This window comes from Onychostoma macrolepis, chromosome 07 (assembly GCF_012432095.1).
Source record: "Onychostoma macrolepis isolate SWU-2019 chromosome 07, ASM1243209v1, whole genome shotgun sequence".
NCBI classification, from domain to species: domain Eukaryota; kingdom Metazoa; phylum Chordata; class Actinopteri; order Cypriniformes; family Cyprinidae; genus Onychostoma; species Onychostoma macrolepis.
The window spans coordinates 25,246,286-25,258,570 of record NC_081161.1 but is presented as its reverse complement, the minus strand read 5'-3'; the positions used below and the strand labels follow the sequence as shown (position 1 = coordinate 25,258,570).

At 38.0% G+C, this 12,285-nt stretch overlaps 1 protein-coding gene across 2 annotated transcripts in view; it reads left to right on the top strand.

The window, feature by feature from the left end:
* Positions 1-10,424, top strand: part of creb3l1 (cAMP responsive element binding protein 3-like 1) — a 31,825-nt gene extending 21,401 nt beyond the window's left edge. Inside the window, exons 5-12 of one of the 2 annotated variants that reach the window (XM_058782200.1) lie at positions 877-1,076; positions 1,204-1,353; positions 1,483-1,541; positions 2,085-2,153; positions 4,701-4,800; positions 6,031-6,181; positions 6,870-7,113; positions 8,182-10,424. In XM_058782200.1, the coding sequence (XP_058638183.1) occupies positions 877-1,076; positions 1,204-1,353; positions 1,483-1,541; positions 2,085-2,153; positions 4,701-4,800; positions 6,031-6,181; positions 6,870-7,113; positions 8,182-8,218 (1,010 nt within the window). In that variant the 3' untranslated portion in view covers positions 8,219-10,424. Of the gene's footprint in view, positions 1-876; positions 1,077-1,203; positions 1,354-1,482; positions 1,542-2,084; positions 2,154-4,700; positions 4,801-6,030; positions 6,182-6,869; positions 7,118-8,181 lie in introns of those variants that run through there. The other variant, XM_058782201.1, reaches the window with a different exon arrangement.
* Positions 10,425-12,285: the final 1,861 nt, after the last annotated feature.

Genomic DNA, 12,285 nt, shown 5'->3' with positions numbered 1-12,285 from the left:
GGTGCTCAACAAACATTTCTTGTTATTATGTAAAACAAAGTTGCTGTTTGCTGCTGCTGCTTCATATGTTTGTGGAAACAGCAACACATGTTTTCAGGATGCTTTAGTGAATAGGCAGTGCAAAAGAACAGTTTTTTGCTGAATATAAGTATTCATTTCTTTAAAACAAAAATGACTGACCAACTTTTGAACAGTAAAGTAACTGGATGGTCATGATATTGATAAGTTAGATCTCTGTGTATGTAACGCAAACATATACAGTCCCTGCATTTAATAGACATTAGTGTTTGATGTTGGTTCTAGACAATTTTTAGGTTTTAATTTAAGTCACCACCATTATGTTGCTGAGAAAAGGCAAATAACCCTACGTTTCTCCAGTGTGACTGTCCCCTCAGTACACCACACATCATTTTGGATGAAAATCTGCTAATGGCAAGCAACCTATAGCACCTGCAAGTGTTGTGTGTGCGCTGTCTGTTTGACAATATGACGTCCTTTCATTCTGTTCATCCAGAAACAACAGCATTAAAGCAGTGCTGTGTATATAATGGAACATGGCCAGACAAAACACATGATGAGTCCAACACTCACCACACTTAGAAGCATTGTTCATGCATGTGCTGTGTGCAAAATGCCTAAAAGCTTCCAAAGGATTAGGCTTTATTGGCTTTTCCTGATGACAGGTGAATAGACCGAATTTCAGTTTGACACTTTGGCCTTGCATGGCTCAAAACCCCATTTTAATTCTATTCTGATGGGTCGCCGTGTTTGTGTAATATATGAACGGAATCAAACCTGATCATTAAGATGTGAATGTCACAAATGAACGAGTCACAGGTGTTTCAAGCGTGTCTCGTATCTTTGTTTTCCCAACAGATGAGCATCTGCGGTTGCCGCCCACTCCTCCCAGCAGCCATGGCAGCGACAGCGACGGATCCCAGAGCCCACATTCACTGCCACCATTAAGCCCTGGCCACCTGCAGAGCCCCCATTCACTGCCTCCGTCCAGCCCTGCCCGGCTACAGGCCCGAACCTCCACAGCCATCTCCTCGTCCCCTCTCCTCACCGCCCCGCATGTGAGTCAAATGCGTTTTCACCATGTGACACACCACATTCATTACAGTCCAAATGGAAATTCTTATATCCATACATATTGAACACATATATACAAAGTGAAAAACGCTGACTTGTGTTGTAATGCAGAAGCTGCAGGGAACATCAGGCCCTTTGATGCTGACAGAGGAAGAGAAAAGGACTTTGATCGCTGAGGGATATCCTGTCCCCAACAAACTACCGCTCACCAAAACTGAGGAGAAAGCCCTCAAACGGGTGCGCAGGAAAATCAAAAACAAGGTATCACTTATGATCACATACTATTAATATTGAATAAGTTCAGTTAGAATCCTCCTCTCATATGATATTGGTGCAATATAGACATAATACTTTAATGCTAAAGTAGATGGATTTTTTTTTTTTTTTTAGATCTCTGCACAGGAAAGCCGCAGGAAGAAGAAGGAATACGTGGAGTGTTTGGAGAAAAAGTAATTGCCTCCCGTACTCCTTTGTTCTCTACCTCTTCTACTCTCTCTCTCTCCCTTTCTGACGGCTCTTCTTTTCTCTCCTGCTCTTATTTTCTGTTCCCCTCCTCTTGCATTGTTTGTCTAGCATCCACTGTCCTCTATGTTTTCTTGGTGCCTTCATCCTTTCTCTTCGTTGACCTCCTCTCCTTTAATCCTCTCTTCTCTCTCACTCCCTGCAAAATGCTCTATATCCTGCTTGCTATTTTATGGCTTTTGTTGTGTGAATGCGGCCAATGGCTACAGTCCATGCACTCATTGGGGTGTGTGTGCGTTTGCATGAGTCATTTTCCCTTTTATGCTGCTGTTAGGCTCTCAGGGTTTGAATAATGTGCTGGAGAGACTGGACTCACACTGGACACACAATTACACTGTTTTTTCCACCATGCTTAAGTCAGTCAAGCTGACAGGGTTATGTATGGTTATACGTATGGAAGCGATTTATTTATGTGTTTCAATCTGTCATTGTGACCGTGTGCAATAACACACTTTCTCTCTCCTCCTCAGAGTTGAGAACTATACTTCAGAGAACAATGAACTGTGGAAAAAAGTTGAGACTCTCGAGAATGCCAACAGGTGAGATACCATATGTGTGTGTTTGTGTTTAATCACAGTAAATACTTTATAGTTGGATTTTAATAAATTTAATTGTAACCGTATTTGCGGTAAACGTACGCAGCAGCCTCTTCGCAGTCAGCAGGTGTTGCTAAGTCGGACCAGATGCACGCAGGTCTTAACCTCCCCTTCCGATCATATATAGCAGCACCTTTTCATTCTCTCCTGGGTGGCCTAGTTAGAACATAAGCGCTGTCGACAGGGTGCTGTCTGTTCCTACTGTTTAGAGAGACAGAAAGAGAGAGCACCATGGGAGATTGTGTGTTATCAAAGTCAGCTCTTTTTCTGTGGATTAACTGTAAAACCGTATTGAAGAGAACAGCTCTTAAAGGGGTAGTTCACCTAAAATTAAAATTCAGTTGTTTAATTTTTATCATTTAATTAACATTATGTCGTTCCAAACCTGTATGAGTTTCTCTCTTTTGTCAAAAATGAAATAAGTTATTTTGAAGAAGGGTACAGAGGGTTTTTTTTGTTTTGTTTTGTTTTTTGGAGTAAGCCATATAGGTTTGGAAATGTTTAGAATTTAAATTTTTGGGGTTCTCTATCAAAAACATGCAAGAGAGTATACTTTCATTCAAAAGTAAAAAAAAAAAAAAGACATTTATAATATTACAAAATATTTATATTACAAATAACAGTTGTTGTTTTAAACTTCCTATTTATCAAGAATAAAATTAAAAAAAAAAAAACATGTATCCTGGTTTCCACAAAAATATTAAGCAGTACAACTGTTTTCAACATTGAAACGATAATAAGAAATGTTTCTTGAGCAGCTTCAGCATATTAGAATGATTTCTGAAGGATTATGTGACATTATCACTGTGTTACTGTATTTATGATCAAATGAATGCAGCTTTGGTGAGCATATTAAGAAGCGTTTTTCAAAAACATAAAAAGAAATCTACTGACCCTGAGCTTTTGTGCTGTTTATATTTCACCATTGTTTCGGGTTTTGAAGCTTTATTGTAGCATGCTACTGTCATCAGTGCTTTTAGTATGTAGGTAAGAGTGACATAAGTATGTGTATAAGTACATAGTAATGCTTTTTATAGAGGACTGGCACAGGCCCCTTATTAACAACACACTTAAAGTAGCACGCAGCACGGTGCCGGCCTGCCCCTCATTACAGGATAAAGAGACTGTGTGTGTTGGCGCTCTGCCGATTCTTATTAGGATAGAGCCTTCTGAGTTATCTAAGAGAATTCAAAGAGACAGCAGGGGGGAGTTTGTGTTTGTGTGTTAGTGGGTGGGTTGTATATTAATCTGAAGAAAACCACTGTTTATACAATCAAATTGAGATGATTATTGCTAGGTTAGTAGGGCAGTCTGAGCCCCTCTCAATGCTGAAAACATACTGTCTAGAGCTAGACTAGTCTACAGCACTCATTATGAGTGATTCTGTATGTGTATGTTTAGGTGAAAACTAATATACAGGATTGTTTTGGGGTGATCTAGTCGAGTGGAAAAGCACTTAACTCCAGGGGTCCAGAGGGACTGTCTCTGTTATAAGTGTACTGTATGTTGCTTTGGATAAAAGAGTCTGCTAAATGATAAAATAGCAAAGTAGTATTTTTGTTTTGTTTTGTTTTGTTTTCCAACATGTTGCAATGGCTCTCTCTGGTGGTGGTGGTGGTGTTCCTCATTACTGCATGCGATGTTGTTTCTTAGTTACTCCACTAGAGGGAGCTCAATGTCGTTTTGTATTATAACTGAATCATTTCTTCTGAGAAAGTCTGCTGCTGAGATTACATGCACAAACACAGGTTCACAGGTTACTGCTTATGTACTGTATACTGTGGGGAATATAAATGTTTATCAGTTCAGTTATCATCTCTGAAATAGAATTATTATACATTTCTTGTGTCATTTTGTGTACAGTTGTGATCATATAATCAGGCAAGAATTCCAGTTCATTTGTGACACTGAAAATGAAAGGCCAGGTTGAACGCGTTTTCTCACGCAGTTTGCTCTACTGTACTTGTGTAATGCATATTTTTGTACTAGGTCATCCAAGTATTCCATACATACTACATATTAACTGCAAAAAATAGTATGTGTAGAATGCCACTATATCATGCTCACAGATCCTGTGGCTGTAAGTGTTGCAGTTGTGTTTGACTTTGTGTTGTTTTGGGTCACATTAATAAGTGTGTGAGAGAGCAAAAGAGGAAGTGCATGTTTGATTGGCTGCTGAAGAACGACATAATTGAAGGGGAAATAAATTAACACCCACTGCATGCATACAGCAGCATTGAGGAGGAGGTGGAGAGCGAGAGACTGTGTGAGTGGTGTGAAGGGGAGTTCAGTTTATGTAACACTGTGGCGAGTAAGAACTGTATTATCCTCAAATGCTCTCTGAGCTTTAAGAATAAGAAGATCCTCCTGTTACAAAACGGCTCAGAGAAGAACACACATAGCCTGCAGACAAATATGCTGTCTACAGCCTGATCTAAAGAATTTACTAATCAGTCTTCTTTTTTGATGTGTTTTCTGTATCATCTTTAGGTCTCTACTACAACAGCTACAAAGACTTCAGGCTCTAGTGAGTGGAAAAGTGCCTCGGTCCTGCAAAATCGCCTCCACACAGACCGGAACCTGTCTCATGGTATATATACACATATACTGTACAAACACATGCATTTATTTCAACCTGCTCTTATTCACACAAACTTTCTTAGTATTTCTTTCTAACAAACCAGACTCTTAAAGGAATAGTTCATCCAAAAATGAAAATTTGCTCAACATGTACTTCAGTCCGTCCAAGATTTAGACGAGTTTGTTTCCTCATCAGAACAGACTTGGAGAAATTTAGTGATACATCACTTGCTCAGCAATTGATCCCCTGTAGTGAATGGGTGCCATCAGAACGAAAGTCCAAAGAGCTGATAAAAGCATTACAATAATCCACAACCTGACTCCAGTCCATCAATTAACATCTTGTGAAGAGAAGAGCTGCATTTTGTAAGAAACAAATCATTATTAAAACATTTTTTAACTTCAAACCCTGTTGAAAAAAAAACAGCATATGCTGGTTTAGGTATGTTTTGAAGCATGGCTGCTGGTTTGAGCTGGTTTAAGCTGGTTCTTAGCCGGTTATGAGCTGGTTTAAGATGGTCATGTGCTGATCCTAAACTGGTCCTGAGCAGGAGCTAGGACCAGCTAAGGACCAGCTGAAACCAGGTCAACCAGCTCAAACCCGCAGCCATGTTTCAAAACAGAGTCCTCTATCCATAATATTGCTTTCTCCAGTGAAAACGTTGTCTCATCTGAATCAGGGGAGAAATATGCACAGATCAAGTGTCATTTACAAGTCCAAAACTCTTCTAAACAAACATGTTAGTGGATTTTAATGTAAGAGAACAACAGGGTAATGACTTTTTCATTGGAAGAAGCATTATCATGGATTTTGTCCAGAAGCAACATTTTAAAGTTACATCTTAATAATGGATTTGTTTCTTAGAAACGTAGCTTTTCGCTTCACAAGATGGAGTTGAGTTGTGTGGATTATTGTGACGTTTTTATCAGCTGATTTGACTCTGATTCTGACGGCACCCATTCACTGCAGAGGATCCATTGGGGAGCAAGTGGTGTAATTCTAAATCTTTCCAAATCTGTACCGATGAGGAAACAAACTCATCTACATCTTGAATGGCCTGAGGATGAGTAAATTTTCATTTTTGGTTGAACTATTCTAATGAAATATCTTGTCTATTTAGTTTAGTGCTTTGATCCTATGCATGTAAAGGCAGGTCAGTGCTGCTCTGAGAGCTGTAGTGCAAGTAGATTACAGTGGGGCGGTGTGCTCACCGTGTGTGTGGTTCCTCCTCCTGGCCAGGTGGTGGCGCTGTGTTTTGTGTTGGTGCTGGGCTCGCTGGCTCCCTGCCTGCCCGAGCTCTCCCTCTACTCTTCCTCCTTATCCTCATCATCCTCACACACGGTGAAGTCAGCACCGCTGCCCTCAGGTGACCTCTACACCACCAGCCAGGGTATGTTTCATCCCTGCCCCTAATGTGTAAACCGAGATCAACTTTCATTGTGTACATTGCATGATATGATTACATTTCTCTACACTTGCACAAAGAAGCATTTATTTTTAGGTCAGCCGGCTTTCAGACACATTGAATTATCCAAGCAGCTAATAGCTGTGTGTCTTTGACAGCACTTATTTCGTTCCCCCCACGAGAGACTGAAAGATGCCGTCTCTCTTCTAAAGGTTATTAACAGAGCTCCTGGGCCGACAGTGCCCATTCTCACCCTCAAATTACTGTCAGACATCCCAGAGAGTTTTAGATTGAAATCATTACTTCCCTCTGAGCAGATTTTACAATCCTCTTTCAACTTTACAACACACACCGAGCCTCATCTCTTTCGGTTCTATCAAAGCTGCGCTTGAAAGGGGCTTCAAATGCCTCGTCCATTTTCACAAGGGCCCTACAGACTCGGCCCGTGCACGATGGCGACGGGGTTGCTGTAGTAACGGAAAATGCGTGTTGTTTCGCATAAGAGAGTAGCTCACTCTAAAGCTTGCTCTTTCTTTCTCCCACTCTCTCTGAGTCCAAAAAACGCTTCTCTTCACTCTACAAATCGCATGGAAGTCAAACTAAGCATATATATCATGCAAGACATATGACATAAGTAACGCTGTTCTCTATGTGTGTGTGTGTGTGTATGTAGTCCGCTCCCGCAGCCTGCTCTTCTATGACGAGGGTGCCCCAGTGGAGGACGGCCACAGGGGCTTGCTGAGTGTGGAGAGGATGGAGGGGGTGCCGCGACATGTACAGGACCTGAAAGACAGCCATGAGCAGGATCATTCTGCTCTTGTGAGCAGGTACTTGAGCCAGGCCCAGCCAGAGCCTGCAAGCTACAGCAACACATCCGCGGCCCCACTCCGTCCCCCTGAACCACACTACCACTCGAGGTGAGACACACTTTGACCGTACTTTTAATCCATTCAGGGTTAGTTTGTGGCATCTAAATTATTAAAGATGCACTGATATTAAAAATCTGGTGATATAGATAAGCTGATTTTTTTTAGTTATTTTTGAGTTATGGCAGATAACTGATAGCTGGTGTTCAAATTTTACACTATTTTGTCTATATACATTACATTACATTTACATTTACATTTAGTCATTTAGCAGAAGCTTTCATCCAAAGCGACTTACATCTATCAAACTCGACAAAAGAGCAATGCAAGTGCTATATAACAAGTCTCAGTTAGTTTAATGCAGTACACATAGCAAGGGTACATTAAAAATAGACACTAAAAATAAAATCAATGGTTTTAAATGCTAGAAAAGAATTTAGGCATCATAACATTACAATGTACTGTACAGTATGAAAAATGGATATTAATTTTGAGATTTGCCAAATATTATATTAAAGTGTTATTTCATTTTTACTGTTTTTAAAGATTAACCTAACATGTTTGATGATGGAGAAAGTTTTTTAATTTAAATGTATTGTACAGGTATCGTTCTATTATGAAGATGTAATATTGACTGGTACATATTTAACGTACTGTTTGAAAGTTTGGCGTCACTAAGATTTTTTGTGAAAGCAAGGACATGTTAAATTGTTCAAAACTGACAGTAAAGACTTGTACATAGTTTAAAAATGTACAAGTATATTAAAAATAATGCTGTTCTTTGGAACTTTCAGCACACTGTTTTCAACATTGATAATAAGAATTATTTCACATGGATCATATGACACTGAAGACTGAAGTAAAGGCTGCTCAAAATTCAGCTTTGCCATTACAGGAATAAAATGCATTTTTAAAATATGTTGAAAATATATATTTTTTATTTAATTTAATTTAGAAATTGTAATAATTGTGAAATATTGTAATTTCACAATATTACAGTATCACTCTATTTTTGATCAAATAAATGCAGCCTTAATGAGCATAAGAGACTTAAAAACGTTAAAAGCCTTTTTAACGCCAGTGTTACGAATAAATATTAATAGTCTCTTTTTCTCTCAGAAAGCGGGATCCTGAGGGAGGAGCTGAATATTTCTAACCTTTCTGGGTGGAGCTGCCTCATCACACAGGCCTCCACTGACGTCCGATGATCCTGCACTACTCGGCCCTCGACCCTGACCGTTACAGACCCTGAGTCTCCTGACCCCACCCTAACAAACCAACAAGCCTCATGACCACGATCCAACCCACTTGACATGCATTCCAATGACATTCAGCCCCAGAACTGTGAGAAGAGAAATGGGTCCATCCATACACTGAAACTCCCCTTTACCAGCAAGCACTGAGTTTAAGGACTAAGAGAGAGAAAAGAGGATGTGGGCGGTTGTAGATGCTGCTCTGTTTTAGATGGATGTGAGCCTGCAGCTCTAAATTCACTAAACACTTCACACACAGGGTGTGGGAGGGAAAGTTCATGAGTGTTTGTTTTGATTTTCTTAAAATGCCATGAGACTGTCCATTTACTACATATCCCTACGTAAACCCCAAAGAACTTCTTTTTTTCTTCTTATGACTTCTTTTTAAATCTCTGAATGTTTTCCAGCAGGTGTAATCACAGGTGCCTGACGTACTTTGCGGTTTTGCAAAGCTTGCTTTGACAGGATTTTCTTCCTCTGCCATCTTGGCTTGTTTCTCCCTAATAAGTTTAAGCTGGATTGCACTTGTTTTGCACTAGGGAAACTAATTGATTTAAGTGCCTTCACATTCTTTTCATGTAGTCATCTTTAAAAAGCTCCTAACCGCTTAGTTCCCTCTTAAACCTCTTTTACTCTGCTTACATTTATTAATGCATTTTATTTTTGTTTTCTACTTTTAAAAGGCAGAGGTTTTTGTACTGAATTACAAATTTTATCCATAATATATTCTAGTATTTGCAGCATCCAAAAAAAGAGCATATTTATTTTATGCACAAAAAAATTATGAAAGTTGTGTTTTTTTTTTTTTTTTTAATGAAAGATGATGTAAAGTTTACATGATCTTGTTGTCATAACTGTTAAACAGTTTTTTCTGTTATCTTTATTTCTGTGTAAAGAAAGTTTTGTATATATAGAGAAAAATGAACAGGGACGATCAAATCCTGTGTGTGTTTAACCATGTTCAATCTCTGAAGAATTCTGCACAATCCACACTAATTCATTAAAAACATTGGCTATAATGGATACAAAGTGAAAACAAACAGTTATTCCCATTAATAAAAGTGAAAAATTAATGTTATTTAAACACATTTTTTCTGATTATGGAATGCTTCTTTTTAATGTTAGTCTAGACTGTCTACAGTATATTCTGTTCATGAGCGAACTGTTTGACCACTGTAAAATTCACCGCAAATATCGATAGTGCAGTTGTGTAAATATGCTTTACAAAAGCATCTTTTTTTCTTTTTGTTCTTAAAGGAGAGAAATTTTTGTTATGAGATAGATGTCCAATTTGTTAACCATAAAATCTTTGGGGGGTTTTTTTTCAGTTCTTTTGTTAAATCATTTTTCATGATGTCCTCTGATGCTACAGCCACAATATTATTTTTTATTGTACAGCTAAAGATAACCACTGATAGATGTATTTTAATGCATTTTTCCCGCTCTAATTAAATTATAGTAATGAAAGTGGTTGTCACAAAGGAATTCTGTCACTGTCAGTTTTTATAAATTACTCTGTGGTATATGTGCCATAACACAATGAAAAACTGTAGATAACATCCTATTTTCAGTGTAAAACTGAATTCACCATAGTTTTAAAGAGACAGAGCAGTCCTCGTCACGGCCTCTGTTATAGTCGTCTCATCCATCGATATGTATTTCTGTAGTGTAATAATAATAATGAACTGGAAAAACATTGTGTTGATTTGTATATTTCTAAGACGATAAATGGAAACTTTATGACTTCATTGCACATAATGTTCACAGAATATGTGTCTCAAACCTGGAACTCCAGAATATCTGAGCGTTCTGGAATTGAATCTAATGCCCAGTCTGACGATGGAGTTTATGCTTTAAATGTAATTGTTGCTGGTATTACCTGTATCTCTGCCCTTGTTGCCCTTTGTACATATGACTGATGATAAATGTTGGTTGTAAATATGGAGGACGTATTTTTATATTTCCAATGCATTTTGGTAATCACCATGCGGCTTGGGTTGATTTGTATCCGTGTATGGATCTGACTCTGTATGTATCTATGCTCTGAACCTCTTGCTTTTTCTGTCTTATCTAAAGTAGAGTTAGAATGAAGCAAAATACAAAATTTGCAGATGCAACCCAATGTCTCCAGTCTTATTTTCAGTTTTACACCATCTTTATGCATAATTTGAATTATTATTATTATTATTAGATTCAGATTCATTCTTTTTGCCCTCAGAAGAGGAAATTTGTTTTCACAGGCTGTACCATAAGCTGTAGTACACATAATTCACACATATTTCCCTCCAATACAAATATACACACATTTACACCAACAAAAACATCAGTGCACATGATACACACATCCTTCACCAAATATAAATTTACAATATAAGGTTGGGTGTGAAGAGATAGTGTCTGGGTCTGCCTGCAAAATCAACATGCGTCGTCTGAAGTGTTCATTGTATTTTCAAATTATGACCACCAGGTGTCAGGCCTTTATCTGTCCCATACATTAGTGCAGTACATTGATTCTTGTTTCACTGGGCTGTGACAATATGACCAGACATATTGTATTTTTCATATAGTTGCAGTGTATAATTTTGATATTTTAAAAAAGGAATCTCTACCAAAATATCTGTAGAATATCTGTAAAAGTTGGAATGGCACTAAAAACAAACATTATCACATACTATGCTGCTGCTCAGCTAAACTGTATGTGCGGTTAAACAAAACTGAACAAATATGAGTTCAAACTGGTACATCAGGTTTAAAATTCATTCGGTAATGAACAGTAGAAAGGTGCCTTTTGATGATTGTGTACTAAGAATAGGTCTGCTGCTTGTAAAATGTTGAAGTCAAATAAAAACTAAAAAATATTTAACAATATACATGAAACTGTTGAAGATGTGAAAGTAAACACTTTACCAGATAAACTGTAATTCAAGTTTAGGCCTGAGGTACTGTCAGAATGACTGTGCATTACAGAGTGTTGCTGTATATAAATTGGATTCATTCAGTGGGCCCTTGTATATTTCAAAATGTTGAAATCATTGCTGCATTTCACAGTGGTCTAACAATTTAAAAGATTACAACATTAAATGTTAAAATATACAGCACAAGACATCTATGAATATTTTTACATTTTAATGCAGTTCCTGCAGACCTGTTATATGGGGAGAATTTGTTCTGTGGTTTCTGGACATTTTGCTGTGTGGTTTCCATATTGATTCATCCACTTGATGACTTCAGGCCTCATGCAGTAATCTAACCCCACAAAACTCTCCAGCAGTTCTCAATCCTGCACACAGTATTCATTCTGACATAATATTATTAACAAAACAAAACTATAAGTCAGTTATTTTGTGTGGTTAATCATTATGTGTGGTTAAATTGGGCTCCATTTTGATAACGAGATTTTCTGATAGATGAAGGTTATGTCTTTTCTATGATCTTATAGCATCAGCCATTTTGTGCTATAAAGGTACTTACTGTAAGAACACTTAAACACTTTTCACAGAGGTTGTGCTTTAGACCCAAAGAGAAATAAAACACAAAGAGAGAGCGACCAAGCGAGAGCGAGATGGAGGATAAAGAAATGGAGCGAGGAGGAGGAGAAAAAGAACATAGGCTGTGTTCTGCCCACACAAATATCCATAACTCCCCATACCAGTATACAGCCTGTGTGTGTGTGTGTGTGTGTGTGTGTGTGCACCTGTTATTGATACTGGTACTCTATATTTACTTCATGAAAGCTGTAATAATTTTAAATGGATTACTTCATATAATCTGACAATAAATACACTGTACTCTGTACACTTGACATTTTGAGAGAAATCATGCGTGTATGTGTATGTGTGTGGAGGTAATTTTAAAACCAGGTTATTTTAAAACCGGTATTGTTTTGGCAACAGTCTGGTTTTAATGTGAACTTTAAGTTGTTAATTGAGGAAACTGCAGGTGTAAACTCATTTTCAAGAAGACCCCACAG